General features: G+C 39.7%; 1 protein-coding gene across 2 annotated transcripts in view; it reads left to right on the top strand.

Moving 5' to 3' along the window:
* FARSB (phenylalanyl-tRNA synthetase subunit beta) overlaps positions 1-17,856 on the top strand; it is a 70,864-nt gene that overhangs the window by 44,584 nt on the left and 8,424 nt on the right. For both annotated transcript variants that reach the window (XM_059393580.1, XM_059393579.1), the window contains one exon: positions 3,152-3,307. In XM_059393580.1, the coding sequence (XP_059249563.1) occupies positions 3,152-3,307 (156 nt within the window). The remainder of the gene's footprint in view (positions 1-3,151; positions 3,308-17,856) is intronic.

Genomic DNA, 17,856 nt, shown 5'->3' with positions numbered 1-17,856 from the left:
CTTAAAAATATTGCAGAATCGAATCCAGAAATACACAGGTTATTTGTGTATGTGTGTGTTATGCAGACATCCTGAAACCTTTCTTGACTTGAGTATAATTTAAGTCCTGTATTTTTTACTCTAAGCGCATCATTTTGATTATCAGAATCACTCAACTTGTTCTAAATTCTAAGTCTTTAAACCAGATGTTGCTCCTCTTATCAGTAAGGTAAGTTTTACACAGTTTAGAGATCAGGGAAGAAGTATTCCAAGGTACAAGGTTACCAAAATAAAGATTCAGTTTATGTTGCTAAGCTGTCTGAATGCTGGCATTACTGTTGGGCTCTTCTTTCCCAGCAAAAATGGAACAAAGTAGTTTGAATACATGTCTGTGTTAAAGTGGAAGCATGTGACACCAACAAATGGGTACCACATGGCAAAGATACCCAGGAGCAAGTCAGTAATATGAAAGGGATAATTTAGTTCTGTTTCATTTCATTTTTTTCCCTTCAGGGAGTATGCTTGTATATGCAAGCGTGTGTGTGTTCCTACGGAGAAATCAAGCCTCTCATTTGAGTTTATGCATGTGGTTGGTTTAGTGAGGTTTTATGCCTGCCTGGTTTTAATATTAATCTTTATTCTTACACCTTTGGTTAGAGCATTTAGATACCAGATTTCTTTATTCTTGCCAACGGAAATGATAGAGTGACAGTGGTACAGAACTCCCTTTTCTACATCAGTGAGTTCTTTGCTGACTTAGAATGTGGCCCACTGACTGGGCCTGATCTTGTTTAATAGTTGTGTGTGTGTGTTTACCTCCTTTTCCAGGCTTTATTCATTTATTCAGAAATTAATTTTTGAGAGTGTAGTCTGTGCAGACCCTGTGCTAGCTTTGACTCTGTCCCTCCAGGAGTACCCAGAGCCGTGTGCCTTGATCGTAGTAGGCACTAAGAAATTTTATATGGCAAGAACAATTATTTCTCTCAGTCAGAAGTTTCACTCCGAACGCTTTCTATGAATTACAGTGTTGTTGATGGCTAGAGACTTTAGTTTAAGGACTTCAAAAATAAAACACTTGAGAATACTGAAATATGTGTCCTGTCAAAACCATTAGCCAAACCGTATCTTTGGCTAACATTAAGTAGGTATATATCTATCGGTAAGTTTGTTCTTATATTGTTTGTTTTCATCTAAGTCCTTCAGAGACTTTCTCCTCTAAATCCTTTTGAGACTGAGATTTCCACTGTTTAGTAGAAAGGTGTGTTTTAGAGCTAAATGACACTGGTCAAATTCTGCTTTTATAACTTACTAACTGTATAATCAATTACAGTTAGCTCTAGCCAGTTGGCTTGACGCTAAACAGTCTTTCTGAGCCTTTGTTTCTCCATCTTATTTTTCCTATCCTATTTTATAGGGATGATAAACCCATTTTACATGATTGTCTTGAAAATTAAGATTATATAGGTGCTAAGTACCTACCACATAGTAGATCATCAGTTGTTAGTTTCACTTTTCACTCCATTTATGTGCTTACTTTTATATCACTTTAGTAGTATCATGTCTTAAAATTTGTGTTTTATTTGGATATCTGGAAGGTAAAAGACATTTTATATTTTGTCATTGGGAATGGCTACAGGAATAAATCTGTGGAAGAGCTTTTGCTCAGTACATGATAATACAAAGTTATATAAAGGTTATTTTCAGTTACCCCCAATACTAAATTGCTTTTTCTTTTTGTAATTTGAACACCAAAATGAAGTCTGTATTTATACAGTGTTTGTGTCAGAGCAGTTGTCTCCTTCGGAATTAAAGGGCCACAAGTGTATATATCTGTTAAGATTAAATGCTCACTGTTGAATTTGAGTTTACCTTTATATGCTGTACTTTTTTTTTTTTTTGAAAAGAGGTTTTAATAAAGTTTCAGATCTCTTTTTTTTCTTTTTAAGATTTTTTTTTTTTTTCTAAGAGAGAGAGAGGTGTCACAAGTAGGCAGAGAGGCAGGCAGAGACAGAGGGGGAAGCAGGCCCCCCCACCGAACAGAGAGCCTGATGCGGGGCTCAATGCCAGGACCCTGAGATCATGACCTGAGCTGAAGGCAGAGGCCCAACCCATTGAGCCACCCAGGCACCCCTTCCCCTTTTTTAAAATTTGACACAGAGAGAGAGAGATCACATGTAGGCAGAGAGAGAGAGGGAAAGTTCAGATCTTTGTAACCATGGCTACAAGATACAGATCAGCTCTGTCACAACCAAAACCTACCTGTCACATTTTTCCCCCACATCTGAAACCCTGGCAACTACTGTCTGTTCTCATATGCTGTTGTTTTGCCTTTTCCAGAATGTCCAAAAAATGCACTTAAATGTAGCCTTTCAAGACTGACATCTTTCATTCAGTAGGATGCCCTTGAAATTCATCCAAGATGTCAGGTCTGTTAATACTTTGTTCCTTTTTATTGCTGAGTAGTATTCCGCTGTGTGGATGAACCAGTTTATTTATCCGGTCACTGACAGGGTTCTTTTGGATTGCTGCAAGTCTGTCTTAAAATAGTACATTTTGTAAGTTCTGATTTCAAAGTAGAATAATGTATACTAATCAAGGAGCAATTGGAAAATAGGTAAGACTTGGAGAAAAGAGTGTCTGCCCAAATATAACCTCTGTTGACATTTAGGTATATTTTTCTTCAGTCTTTTTCCTGTGTGTAGAGGTTTTTGTTTTGTTTTGTTTTAGTTTATTTTTACATTGGTGTGGTTCTTCTCTTCCTTTATTGCTGTTTTTCATGTTTTAATTATGAGGAGTGTCGGTAATAGATGGTTTAAGAAGACTGTAATGCAAATACTACGGTAACCATCCAAACTAATAGAATATTGCCAGTATCTTAGGCGTCTTGTGAGGCTCTTCCCCTTCATATCACTTCTCTTACTAGAGTAATCACTATCCTAACTTCTGTCATAGTTATTCCCTTCTTCACTTCATGGTTTTCCAACCTATGTGTGTTCTTCAAACAATATAATTTAATTTCGACCTTTTTTGAACTTAGTGGTCTCTTTTTTTTCCTCCCAATTTACTATAAGTAGTATTTGCTCTAAGTTTCCTAAAGATGCCTTTTAGGCTCACAGTACTTTCTTAAGTAATGGTCACTGTGGCCTTGTGGCCAATTCTTTTATTTTTTCAGATGTAGGTGCAAGAAACTACAGGCATCTCTGTGCTCTTTATTACAACAAGAATCCTGGGTTTGAGATAATCCATGGGCTGCTGGACAGAATAATGCAGTTGCTTAATGTACCTCCTGGTGAAAAGAAGGGTGGATATGTGATCAAAGCATCAGAAGGTAAGACTGATCGGCCGAATCCAGAGTTAGTGATAATGTAACGAAGAGTCCAGCTCCGTTTTGGTATTTTTTTCAGTTTGATTGGGGTGGGGAGGTGGGAAATAGAACTTCATTTAATTGTTAGTATTTTCCAGAAAACATTCCTTTTCCCTGAAGCATCTTGGGAAAATGCTTGTAGAGTCTTCTAGGTCTGCACAAAATACTTTTGTTCTAGCGGAGTGTGGTAGCCCATAGTTATTGGCACTGTCAAGCCCCCAGCCCCAGGGTGAGACTTCTGAACTCAGGAGTCCAGACTGGATGCTGGGAGAACCTGACCTGATGATGTGCACTCAGAAGCTGCCTGTCTGAAGTGATTAAGGCAAAGGAAACACCTGAAAGTTATCCTGAGAGGCTTCACATGTAATTAAGTTCTAAGGCTGGCTGAGGAAGAGTGAGCTTCTTCCTGTCTAAAAGCCCAAGGGCAGTAAAATGTGTTGGGGAGTTTCAGTTAGGCTAACTAGACGGAGTCTGTGTACTACTGATGTGAGGCATTCTGGAGTTTTTGCTTTTAGTATCCCTGTAGTTTGCATCTGAGTTTGTTTTGTTAGACTAGAGATCCAGAAACAGCTTCAAAGAAATATCCAGGAGCTTGTTCCTACTGCTTACCTGACAATTTTTCATCATTATTTGGCCTCTTAAACTTATGACACAACATTCTTTTTTTTTTTAAAGTGTTATTTGGCAGCTACATATAGTGGTGTGAGGTTTGTCGGAAGACCTGTTTTTGTTTTTCTTATATTTATTTTTCTTAGTCCTCATAGATTATTTTTTATTGTTGGTTTGTTTTAATGTTTTGTTTTTATTTGAAGACTTCTCTGAAAATGCAATAATCCTAAAACACATGGGCCTTTTTTAGGTTGAAGATGTGTGAGGTTATTTATTATTTTTTAATGAAGTTTGAGAGATTAAATATGACAGGGAGTTACTGTTCTTCTACATCTCTCATTAACAATCACCTACTGAAACCTGTGTTACCCTTCTAACCTCGGCAGTGGTAGAGCGGGATCTGGGAGTTCAGCAAGTCCCGTTCCCGGTTTGACAGGTGAAGGAACCAGGACCGGACAAGTCGAGTGAGCTGGACTGTGTGTCAGCTGGAGAACTGAGGGCTCCTGCCACCCAGTGGCCCTCCCACAGCACCAAGTTGCCTACCTTCACAGTGCCTTTACTTACTCCTTCATGAGTTTGCTCTTCTAGAATTCTGTATTAAGATACAGTCCTCCAAATGAATAGCAGCCTGAAAGCTGATGTGACTCATCTTCACCTTCTGAAGTCTTAGCATCTTCACTTCATAAACAGATTAACCGGATAAAAGTCAGCTCTGAAACAGATTATGCCATGTATATGAGATATAATTTTCTTTTTCTTCAAAGGTTGCAAAGAGCTGAAATGGTAAAATAATTGATAAATGATAAAATAATCCATAATTGATTATGGATAAGATACTTTAAAATCTTTTTCAAATTAACATAATGTGGGGTACAGGTCTGCGATTCTTCAGTCTTATGTAATACCCAGTGTTCATTACTACACAAACCCTCCCAAATGTCCACTATCCACTTACCCCATCCCCCTAACCCCTCTACTCCAGCAATCCTCAGTTTATTTCCTAAAATTAAGAATCTCTTACGGTTTGTCTCCCTCTCTGGTTTCGTTTTACTTCATTTTTTTTCTCTTTCCCCTATGATCCTATGCCTAGTTTCTTAAATTTCACATATCAGTGAGATCATAAGATATTTGTCTTTCTCTGACTTCTTTCACTTAGCATCATACTGTCTAGTTCCATCCACGTTGTTATAATTGGCAAGATTTCATTTTTTGATGGCTGCGTAATATTCCTGTGTGTGTGTGTGTGTGTGTGTGTGTGTGTGTGTGTGTACAAACCACATCTTTTGGACAGGATACTTTTAGGTATAACTTTTATATTAATGATGTTTCTGTAAACCACAAACCAACATCTTCATATTATGCCCCTCTAGCTTTAGTAAGCTCCTTAGACATTTATTTCTTAGAAGAATCTGAGATCCTAGTTAATGAGGCAGCTTTCAGGAAGACCAAGATGAAGACAGGCCTTGCTGTCCAGGCGCCTGCGGAGGGCAGTGGGGAGCACAACAAACCGACTTTCGTACCACACTGCTCCGTATGATAAGTGCCTTAAGGTTTCCAAAGAGGGAAGTAGTGCAACTGAGGGCATCTGGGAGAGCATTAATGAGCTTCTGGGCAGTCAGATGGGCATTTGAAGGAAGAAGTAGGTGGAGACAGAGCAAGCAAAGCAGGCTGCATGAGGAAAGACAAATACGATGGCATATGGGGCCTGGTGCAGTTTGGTTTGCCTATATGATGAGGAGTAAGCTTAGGACTATATTTAGCATCCTGGATGCTAGAATAAGGGATTTTAGCTAATTAGGAGAAAAATACTGAAGGCTTTTTTTTTTTTTTTTTAAGCAAGTAAGTGATATGACTTAGATATGTGAGTCCAAGGGATTAATCTGGCAGCAATATGGAGGTTGGGTGGCATAGAGAGTAGGGGTAGAGAGGATGGTTGGAACGTATTGCAGTGTGTATACTGTGATAGAGTAGACACTGAATTGTAGTAGTGAGGGTGTGGACTTGAACTTCAGTACTAGGCATAGCCATTCCAAGGAGAAGACTGATTCAAGGAACTTCTGAAAGGTAGAAGCTGTAGCACTTAGCATTTGGAAAATTTCATGGTATGTGCTGCTTGGAACTTTTATAATAACAGCTAGTACATATTGATCTTCAGATTTTTGTAATTCTAAACCTGTCGCAGTATTTAAATCCTTTATTATTTTGTTGCTAAAATATGTAATGCTTCTCACTTAATTTCCCTAATATGTAGATTCTGTTTTGGTTTGGAGTTGTGTTTTGTTTTTTTTAATTAGAAAATGCATTCATAAATTGTAACCATTTCATGTGGTTGCAAATCTTTCTGTTCAGTTTTTTAGACCAAGTTGTTACTATGGTTTTGATTTAGTATGAGAACAGAGTCAATAGTCTATTTTCTTTTTGAATTTACTTAGGGTTTCATAGTAGAATATTCTAATATTTTAAAGTTTTGATGTCCTATGAAATCTCCTAGATTTATATAATTTAAAAAGCTATGGTACAACTTCTTTATATATATGGGTGGCCTGGACCAGTACGTATTTCAGTATATCTAAACTGGCTATTCTGGGTAAATAAAACAGGGTATTTACTTCTAGTGTCCTTATCACCAGCTTTGGCCACATCTTTTTTTCTAAGCGCTTTCTGTAAGAGCCATCAAACCAAAGAGAATTACTGTCATTCTAAATAATAATTCCTCATTTCTAGTAGGCATTTCTAAGTCTATTTTGATTAATGACAAACATGGACTTTTTTATGGTTAAAGAAGTCAACACTTAAAGTAAGTGGTTTGTCAGAATAAGTCAGGAGTAAAGCTGGTATTCATCTAAAATCTCACATATATATTATATAGATCATATAGATATATGTACATATCTCCTAAGTAAAAATGTAAATATAGGAATTTGATAGTTGGAGCGTGTTTAGCTACATCATTTCCACTGATTTACTATTATTTTGTATATAGCTTTTTCTGCAAAGAAAAGGTCTTGAAAGTATCCTAAAGAATAGAAATGGATTAAGAGTTACCATTTCCTACCATTCTTGATTACTGAGTTGTCTTCTGTTACTCTGGCATATGGTTTCCTTTTTAATAATTAAAAGTCCCTGGTGGCTTTGCATTTATAATTGAGCTAAGTCTGTTTGCCAGAGATCCCTGCTAGTGTCAGTTCTTCGGCAGTTACACTTGATTTCTTCTGTGTTTTCTATTGAATACCATGGACTTCCCTTTGTGCTGTACTGTTTGGTGGTGATAAGTGCATAGAATTTGATTCCCCTTTGAGAAATGTGGCCCTGTCCATTGTGAGAGAAATCCGGAAGCTCATTTGATTGATCATTGCATTGATCCCAAGGTGTTCTGTTGACATCAGAGGGTAACCATGTTTATTTTGTTTTTTTATTTTTTATTTTTTAAAGATTTTTATATATTTATTTGACAGATCACAAGTAGGCAGAGAGAAGGAGGAGGAAGCAGGCTCCCCACTGAGCAGAGAGCTCGATGTGGGGCTTGATCCCAGGACCTTGAGATCATGACCTGAGCCGAAGGCAGAGGCCCTAACCCACTAAGCCACCCAGGTGCCCCGGTAACCTTAGGTAGCCGCTCGCTACAGCCTGAGGGTTCTGTGCAGGAGCACGCAGGGCTCGCGGCTACAGCTGGACTTAGAAGCCATGTCGCTTAGCTTTAGAGTTTTCCTTGCTGAGCACCTGTGCACTTAACGTAGCATGAGACAGAATATGGAGTTGGTGATAGAATAAGGGCAGTTAATGGGGGAGGGAGTACCTTTAACGTTTTAGTGGACTGTAGAGCCCTTTGAGGGTTTCAGAAGGGTTTGCTCAGTGTTTTAGTGGCATTTGATCAGATTATTGCAGCATATATATTGCCTTTTCTCCCCCACCCCAAAGCTTCTTCCCTTTTGTGGTTTGTTGCAAACTAAATTATGTATGTCAGAATGCATTTATCTTTTTCAGAAACCACTTTTGGGCAAGAAAAAAAAATCTCAGTGTTTTTGTGTTTAGGACAGTTACATGGTTGCTGGGCAAATCAGTGGCAAAAATAATTTCTTGTAGGAGGTGGTGGGCTTTTGTGTGTAGTTGGCTGCATTGACTTTAGTTTTTATTTTTTCCCCTTTTTAACTTTTTTACCGAGTTGTTTGTTTTATTTACAGTTCTCCAAAACACTTCAGTTTAACTTGAGATAAGACTCCTAAGAGACAGGTTTTACAGATTTTAGTTTTGACCATTCTAGTTTTCATGCTGCTCAGAATTCATCTTGTGAAATGAATAATGACAGTGTAAGGAATACACACATTTAATCCTGCACCATATGTGCTGCTGGTGCTTCTTTAGAGACCTTCTGTTACAGTAACACCTAATGATCATCGACTTGACCTGTAGGTCATGACCTTTTCCTTTTTTAGGACACCTGTAAAGGATTTCAGATGCTAAAAAAATACAGGTGAAACTGAGGTTTTTCTAGTCTTCACACTGGTTTTTAGTGTAACTTGAGCTTGGAAATACAGCAGGTCTGTTGAACAACTGTTGAAGTGGAGGTGTTCCGTTTATGGTTTGATTTACATAATTGTTCTGGACACCAGTAGAAGTGGGATCCATATGATGTGTCCACACTAGTTGCCAACAGAGGCATCATTCTTAAGGCATCAGGCTTAAAAGAAAAAAGGTTTAGATGTGTTTGAGCTTTCTGACCTTATTACTCTGTGTAAAAACAGTTCTTCTTTCCTCTGCTTCTCTTTTTTGTGTTTGAGGCAAGCCTTCAAATACAGCTTTTGTTACCTTCTTGGAAGGGATTAAAGAGCTGGAGCCGGTGTCACAGCAGCCATGATCCCCACGCAGGAGCAGCCCTGTACCAGGGGCCACGATGCTGACGCTCTAGCCATTAGCATGCAGTTCACTTAGCCCCGTGGTTTGGAGTGTTTTTGCCTCCTTCTCTTACATGGGCCAGACGAAGTTCCCTGCACTGGTACTCTTTTCACTTTGTGCGGTGGGGGGCGGAGGGGACTTACTTGATGTTCCAGAACTCAGCAGACTGGTGTGTTGGACCCTCCACTTGGATGACTCTGCTCCATTGTCCATCTGATAGATGTTGTCCCGTTTCTCAGCTTGCTCTTATTGTCTCTCCTCTAGCGAACCTTCTTAGACCTTTTTCTATTTGCCCCTGCATATTACGTACTTCCATGTAGAGCTGCCCTTCATACATAAAAGGAATAAGTATGAACCTTCTTAAAATTGAAGGTTAAAAATAGCTGAAGTTCTAAATGAAAGTTTGTGTCTATTGAATAACTTTTCAGGTATATTTACTTATACAAATAATAGTGTGTCAAATTATATACAAGCCAATTAATCACATTTTGTCATTTAAAACCTTTTTTTCAGAAGTAAAATAACTGAAATTAATTTCTTAATCATTAGTGAATTTAACTTTTCCTTGAGAAGAAATAACTAGCTAGTAGTTGGCTATTGTCAGTGTTTCTTCTTTTTGGCACATGATGTAATTAATGACGTGTTGAATAACTTTTTGAATTAGAAACTTTCTTTTTCTCAAAGCCTGAGCCATGCACAGAAGCTCTTGGAGTCAGACATGAACATCATCTTTAAGGCAGCTGACAGCAGCCTCTGCGCGTGTGCGGGCCACCCCTGCACATGGCTTCATGAGCTGTGGCAAGTCTTCAGCCACAGAATCACAGCCGTCTGTCGCTGTGGCTGTGTCGTACTGACTGGTCTTGTGTACACTTGCTTTCTCTCCCATGTCAGTGCTGCTCCTTTGATGCCCAGGACAACCCAGTGAGAGGAACTGAATACTGAGGAGTGAGATGGTTGAGTTGGATTCGGCTTTGGAGGGCCACAAACCATTGTAATTTATAAGATTTCTTCACCCCTCCTTTTCTGCCCCCAAGACCTAGTATTGAGCCTGGTGCGGTGAATGCGTGCGTTCTTCAGAGTTGCTGCAGTCCAGCTGTTTGTAGTGGGCAAAAAGTCTTTGCCACCTTGTACTCCTCTCTTTCCTGCTTCCAGGCTAGAACCTGGCTTCTGCTCTTCTGTGGAAAAGGTCATGGCCCCAATACAAAGAAGTTCATTTTTAGCTTATTTCAAGTGCCCAGATGCTGAGAATTAGAGGATTTGGGAAGTAACTTGGACGACTCCATTTTCATCTCACGTATAAGACAGCTTTACTTTCCTCAGGTCACAGATTTGCACATTGGTCCGACTTCGGTGGCGGCTGGTTTTGGCACGTGGGTGTGCTGCCGTGTGTTGGTTATAAACACCGTCCGGTGAATTCCTAGGGAAGGATGCGTTCTGGCTGACTAAATCTCAGCCCTCTCAGTGGCCAATCCAGAAGGTTAAAAGGATGGATGGATGGGTGGGTAGAAAAGCAGCGGGACACACTGAATGAATCCCTAGGTGGGTTTAATGTGGAGTAGTCAGCGGAACGTGGGCGTTCAGAATAAAGGCCTATTTCCCCAGAGCACTTAACTCTGCCTTTGATGCAAACTTCTGTGTTCTTTAAGCCACTGGTATTCAGAGTTTTCTTTTCTCAAGGATAGAACCAATCCTGACTTACAAGTTATAGTTTAATTTCTACCTGCCTGAACTCCTTGGGAGAATTGAGTGCTGTCCCGCTCTAAGGTGATGGAATCAAGTTTCCATCTTGATGGAAGTAGTCTTCTAAGTCATCTTAAAATTCTTAGTAAAATCATTTGTTCTTTCTCTTAGTTGCTGTGTCTTTTTATTTCTGACTTTTGAGCACAATTTCGATGGCTCACTCTCCTGTCCACATACGGAGTGTTCAGTCCAGGCACCTTCATGGATATTCCTCTCGTGGACGCACTTACGCCTTGTTGGTAATCACTGGCATTTCGTTCCAGTGTGCGTTTTTACAGCTGATGAAGACCTGGGCCATTCCCAGGGAATGTGTTGTGTGGGAATGGCTTTTACAGTGTCTCCTGGGCTGCTGTGAAACAACAAACCATTTGTATATATACTTCCAAGTAAGATTTGAACAAAGCATCCCTGTTTAAAAAAGAAGTTTGAAACCCACCGTGGTAGAGAAACAGGAAGTTCATGAATGCTGTATTGACGATGGTTAGATATTCTCACTCCTGACTACATAGTTTCACTTGCTATTCTTTTACATGCCCTGGCTAAGAGTATCTAAGATTCTAGTAACAACAGGCCTCCTGTCACATGGAGTGGCACATTGTGAAGAACGATTGCTGTGAATCCAGCTTCTTGTAAGTCAGCAGTGAGATGCCAAGACTTGGGTGCCCTCCAGTTCTAGTTGTTCAGGAAGACCAGGTACCTAACAGTGTCTTAACACTTCTGGGTACTGGAAATTAAGGATATTTTTCATTAACACTGACTTAAAAGGGAAAATCTTCCAAAACATTGATTGAATTTACATTTCTTAAGTTCTTTGATAATTAAAGAGTTAATGATAGGAGTTAATGTAATATGGCAGTCCCTTTTTAGTCTGATAAACTCAAATTACTCAACACAATTAGTCACTTAAAATAATGTGTGATGTCTAATATTTTGTCAGGGTAAAGGAACAAAATGAAATAAGGTGTTGCATTTCCCACAACAGGAAATATTATGATAGAGAACAAAACACGTATGCATATATTTAGATAGGATATTTCCTTCTTAAGATCTGTCCAACCATCAGTCCATCTTCCCATTGGAGTGACTCTGAAGAGAGTTGTTGTTTTAAGATTTATTCATTTTTGGAGTGAGCGTGTTAGTGCCTTCCTCAATTTTTGGGTTGTCTGTAGTTTTCTCACTGTTAGATTCAGGTTAGGCATCTTTGGAGAAATATAGAAATGCTGCTGTCTTCTCAGGTGGCACCCAGTCTCCATTTATTTCGTATCTGATGCTGTCCACTTTCATCATTAAGGTGGTAGGGACTACGGTATCCTGTAAAGTTGTTCCTTCGTCCATGTGGGAGATCTTGGAAATTATTTAAGTGTCCTGTTCCAAATGTGTCTTCCTACCTATATCTGTATGGACTCATTATTTCTTATTCAATATTTTAATCCATTATAACCATTTCTTGTGATGCTCACATTGTCCCCAGTTTGGCAAGTGAGTGTCCTTCAAGTTGGCTTCTGTGTCCTTTTTTTTTTTTTTCTTAAAGATTTTATTTATTTGACAGAGAGAGAGGGAGCACAAGCAGGGGGAAAAGGCGAAGCCGGCTTCCCGCCAAGCGGGGAGCCTGATGCAGGGCTCAGTCCCTGGGATCATGACCTGAGCCAAAGGCAGATGCTTAATGACTGAGCCACCCAGGTGCCCCTTCTGTGTCCTTTTAACATGTTCCTGTTACTTATTACCCTTCCCTTGCTTTGGGCACAAGAAGATGTTCTCAGGCTTATCTGGAACTTTTCATTGCCCCATTTCTCCATCCTGATTCTATTTGTTAGGGATTGGTGTAAAAGCCAAGATTTAGGGTGTGTTTATTGCTCATAGGGGTAAGATTTATTTGCATGCCTATGTGCATGCACACACACATTTTCTTCTATTTGTAAGTATTGTGAAGACCGTAAGTCCACAGCAGTTCCTGCATTCCATGTAGACCTTCATGGTTCATTCCAGTTTTCTCTTGGTCCATATTTGTTTGTCTCTTCACCAGAGAAAAACGTGGCTTCTGTTATTCCTAAGTTCTTTATTTACTTGAACAGTGCCCCGTTTGTAACCTGACTCCGTCTTTCCCCTTGCAAGTTTGCTCTGCTCATCACTCTGCCTCTGCATCACTCTGCTTACCTGTGCATACCCTCCCCAGCCCCTTAGGTTCTGAAGCTCCTTGCTGAACTTTCTCTTTCCTGATCTGGGGGACAGACGGTGCTTAGGGTGGGGATTTCTGCCTGAAAAGTTCTGGAAGAGAAGGGAAAAGACTATAAGTCTTGAGAAACCTTTGTCAGGATGTTCTTACTAAAACGAAGAAGGGGAAATGGTTGTATACAGGACATGGAGGAGGCTTTTTCTAAAGCTGGTGATAATATAGAAAACATTTCTGGGCTCCTGTGTATTTTTGGTGGCAGACCTGGAAGCAGGTGTATCTCCAAGTGGCCCTGGTTCCTTTTAGTGAGAAATCTAATTTAGATTGCCATCTGGGTGCTGAAGTTGTACACTGCTACTAAAGAAGTTGTTTCTAGGACTTTGGTGTGTAGAGCTGAGGAAATCGGGTTTTTTTTTGTTGTTGGTGGTGGTGGCTTTTTTTTTTGTCCTCTTTTAAATGAGAAAACATTGAGTTCATATGGATATTTCCAATTTATATTTAGGATTAGAGGATTTTTACTTATACTTGGCTTTATATTTATAGTTCTTTCCTTTACATGGAAAATCTCGGTTCCTAATGAGCTTATGTTATTTGCTTATTCTATGTGTTTTTCTTTCTTTTTTTTATTATGTTAGTCACCATACGGTACTTCATTGATTTTTAATGTCGTGTTCCATGATTCATTGTTTATAACACCCAGTGTTCATTACAACATGTGCCCTCCTTAATACCCATCACCGGGCTAACCCAGCCCTCTGAAACCCTCAGTTTGTTTCCCAGAGTCCATAATTTCTCATGGGTTGTCACCCCTCTGATTTCCCTCCTTTTATTTTTCCCTTCCTCCTTCTTATGTCCTCCATGTTATTCCTTATGTTCCACATATAAGTGAAACCATATGATAATTGTCTTTCTCTGCTTGATTCATTATACTTAGCATAATCCCCTCCAGTTCCATCCAAGTCAAGGCAAATGGTGGATATTCATCCTGATGGCTGAGTAATATTCCATTGTATATATAGACCACATCTTTACTCATTCATCTGTTGAAGGGCATCTTGGCTCTTTCCACAGTTTGGCTGTTGTGGACCTTGCTGCTATGAACATTGGGGTGCCTGTGCCCCTTCTTATCACTACATCTGTATCTTTAGGGTAAATACCTCGTAGTGCGATTCCTGGGTCATAGGGTAGCTCTATTTTTAACTTTTTGAGGAACTTCCATACTGTTTCCAAAGTGGCTGTACCAACTTGAACTCCCACCAGCAGTGTAAGAGGTTCCCCTTTCTCCACATCCTCTCCCAACATTTGTTGTTTCTTGCCTTGTGTATTTTTGCCATTCTGACTGGTTTAAGGTGGTATCTCAGTGTGGTTTTGATTTGAATTTCCCTGATGGCTAATGATGATGAACATTTTTTCATGTGTCTGTTAGCCATTTGTATGTCATCTTTGGAGAAGTGTCTGTTAATGTCTTCTGCCCATTTTTTGACTTGATTATTTGTTTTTTGGGTGTCATCCTGCTACGTGTTTTTCAAAAATGGATCATATGATTATTACAATAAATTAAATGTTATCCTCAGTTTTCTTTGTACTTAAGATATAGCTTACAAAATGAAGTGTATTTCAAGAATTCTAGCTTCCATTTCTATTCCCATCACGCGGTTCCCTCACTGCCTGTATAGGTTATGATTTTTATTAGTTTTCAGTTACCTTTTACAGTTTTTTTAAAATGCGTGTGTGTATTCTCCACGTTTTTGACTCGGGAGTTAAAACTTTACATAAGGTTTTTTCTGTACCTTGTTTTTTTTTTTTTTTTAAACTTAATCTGCACCTGAAGCTCACTGCAGCCACACAGGGAGGGAGATCTGCTGCTTTCTTTTTTCAGAGCGCTGCTTTGGAGTGCCACAAGTTGATTTGGCTAGTTCCCTTTCGATGGACGTAATTAGGGTCTTTCCAGTCTTTGCTGCTGCAAATAATGCCGCAGTGACTAGCCCTGTGCATATGTTATCTGGTATTTTTGCTAGTGTTTCTTTGGGACAGATTGCTAGAAGTATGGGATTATTGGGACAAAGGGTAAATTCATATGTTTGTTCGATACTGCCAAATACTCCTCCAGAAGGCTTGTGTTCTGGCGTTGTACAAACCCAGCAGCACTGGATGAGAGGACCTTTTTTTCCTGAACTGTGTTCACAGACTTGTCAGACTTCTCTATTTGGGGGACAGTCTTTCAGGAGGAAAATTGTATCTACTGTAGTTTTAATTGGTGCTCTCTTATGAGCAAGTAAACATATTTTCGTGTTTTAGGACATTTTTATTTCTTTTTCTGAGAGCTGCCTGTTCCTGTGTCTTATTTTTTCTTCAGGTATCTTGGTCTTTTTCTTCTCTGTTTAAAATTTTTTTATGTGTTTAGGGATATTAACCCTTTGTGATGTACATCACACCATTCTTTATAACTTCTTAAATTATCTTTTATTTCTTTTGGTTTTTGCCATGTAGATTTTTATGTAGTAAAATTTGCTTTTTCTGTATTGCCTATGGATTTTGAGTCCTAAAGTTTCTTCTACTCCATGATGAGGGAGGAATTCCCCATGCTTCCTCTAGTGCTTAAGTGTTTCTTTATTTTACATTCACACCTCTTACCTGTTTGTAATTTATCCTGAGTACATTTGAGGAATAGATCCAGTTTTCTCTTTTTCCATATTCTTTGGAGAGTTTGATACATGCTGTTTTCCAGTTACCGCTCGCTTGCTTGCTTTCTTCTTCTTTATTTTATTTTATTTTTATTTTTATTTTTTTAAAGATTTTATTTATTTATTTGACAGAGAGAGATCACAAGTGGGCAGAGAGACAGGCAGAGAGAGAGGAAGGGAAGCAGAGAGCCCGATGTGGGACTCGATCCCAGGACCCTGAGATCATGACCTGAGCCGAAGGCAGCGGTTTAACCCACTGAGCCACCCAGGCACCCTTCTTCTTTTTTTTAAATGATACTGCTTACCTTCCTAAATTTAGGGTAAATGCTTTTTTGGAATCCATGAAAGAATAGAAGAGATCTGAACTTCTATCTTTGGTATCTTTAAAAGATAGAATGATTTTTGGAAGTCCTCTGTTAGAGTGAACAGGTACAGAAGAAAACACGAGGATATCTGAATGGGTCAGACTATTTGAGGAAAATAAAACTTCCATTGTTCAACTCTTGGGAACTATTTTAAGAAACTGGCAAGCACAATCAAAGTTGGCATGATAGTCTCCTTAATCAGCCCAGCCCTCTTAGTCCATTAGCGGTCTTTTCCAGCATTAAAATAAATGTCTTGTTTATATGTAAAGGTAGATAATTAGAAATTGAGGTGAGACCTTAATCATGTAATATATTGATAAGATTCAAAGATATTCCAAAAGGAAACATCTGTACTGTAACTGGGAAGTATATAAAACCTTTAGCTGATGGTGTATTTATATGTTGGCCTTATTTTGTAATTGTTTGTATCAAAGTAGAGGACTCTGAATGTGGTCGGTTTGTCCTGGAGCTGGAGCAAATGTTGGTATCCATCATCCTTTCAGAGCACTTTGCAACTTAATAACCAGTTTCCCACCCAAGGACTTTGTTTAGAGTGATGTATTTGTGAGGTTGTTGATTTTTGGTTTGGTTTGGTTTGGGTTTTTTGCTTCTGTCCTTTTAGAATAACAAAGTCATTCCACTGGATGCCAGCACCTTTCTCGCAGCCTCGGTTTTGCTCCCTCTTTGCTTAGTTGAACCAAAGGTATAGTTTGATGTAGTAACTCCCACTGTTCGGTAGCTAATAGCTTACTGTCTGTTACGGCTTAGGAAATTAAAAGATTGTTAAAAATCACTGACCAACATCTTCCCTTTTTTTAGCAAGCAAGACTCCGGGATCCTTAATAGCTTGCTGATTTTTATTTATTATTTTTGAAGATTTTATTTATTTATTTGCCAGAGAGAGAGAGAGCGCACAAGCAGGCAGAGTGGTGGCAGGGAGAGGTAGAGAAGCAGGTTCCCCGCTGAGCAGAGAGCCCTATGCGGGACTCAATGCCAGGAGCCTGGGATCATGACCTGAGCTGAAGGCAGCGGCTTACCCCGCTGAGCCACCCAGGCGCCCCTGCTTGCTGATTTTTAAATATCAACCCATAATCTGCTTTGTTTAAAGATGAGAAATGCATATTTTACTGTCACTTTGGGGCACTGGGGAAGCCGAACCATAATCATATGTTCGTTAGATATCTGTCTTCTCCAGAGCTTCTTTCGTCCGCCAGCACCTTTTCTCTCTCCCCAGATTTTGTTTAGAGAGACTGCTTTCTGCCATTTAGCTTAGTCTTCTGTTATCACTGATTGCAGGAATGCCACAGATCGACATTCAGTGTTCCAAGCTTTTAAATAAATGATAGAAGGACAAATCAACTTCGTCAAGGTCCCAATCGAGAACTTGGATCTTGAGGAGTTACTTTGCTTTACGCTGGTGTTGAATAACTCTGGCCTCATCTTGACCCGTTTGAGAAAGCGGCGCTCTCGGTCACGAGGGTGACGTAGCTGTCGTCTCCTCCCTCCTGGAAACAACTCTGAGAACTGCAGGCGCAGGCGGGGTGGGGGTCAGGAATCTCCTTGCCAGGCGTTATTCTAGGCCCGACAGGCCAGAGGTGAGGTGGCAGCTAGTGTTCGAGGACCCCTGGCCTCGCTGTGCTGCAGCCCTTGCAGGCCGTCTGTGCCGCGGGTGTTCGCCCCACTCGCCCTCTTGCTCTTCTCTGTTTCCTCTGTTCCTTGAGAAACATTTTTCTTCTCAGGAGAGGATCTGACCTCGGTTAAGTTGGTGCATATCAGTATGAACTTAAGAGATGCTTTGATTTTTAGCTGCCTTTCTAATTATGAAGGAGCAGAAATATGGTCCCTTTATAACAATTTCAGGTATTAACACAAAGAATGGGGGCTAATTTGGTGGAATAGAAAAATCTCCCTGCCCTCTGACACCGTGCCTTCGTGAGAGCCATGCTCTTATGTGAAAAATGCATATCAGGAAGAGGTGGAAGGAGAAACGTGGGCCCACCACACTGCCCAGGATAACAGCAAATACAGGCAGTTGTTTCTTTGCCGTACTGT

The sequence above is a fragment of the Mustela nigripes genome, chromosome 3 (genome assembly GCF_022355385.1).
Source record: "Mustela nigripes isolate SB6536 chromosome 3, MUSNIG.SB6536, whole genome shotgun sequence".
Classification (NCBI taxonomy): Eukaryota; Metazoa; Chordata; class Mammalia; order Carnivora; family Mustelidae; genus Mustela; species Mustela nigripes.
This window is presented reverse-complemented; position numbering and strand designations above follow the sequence as displayed.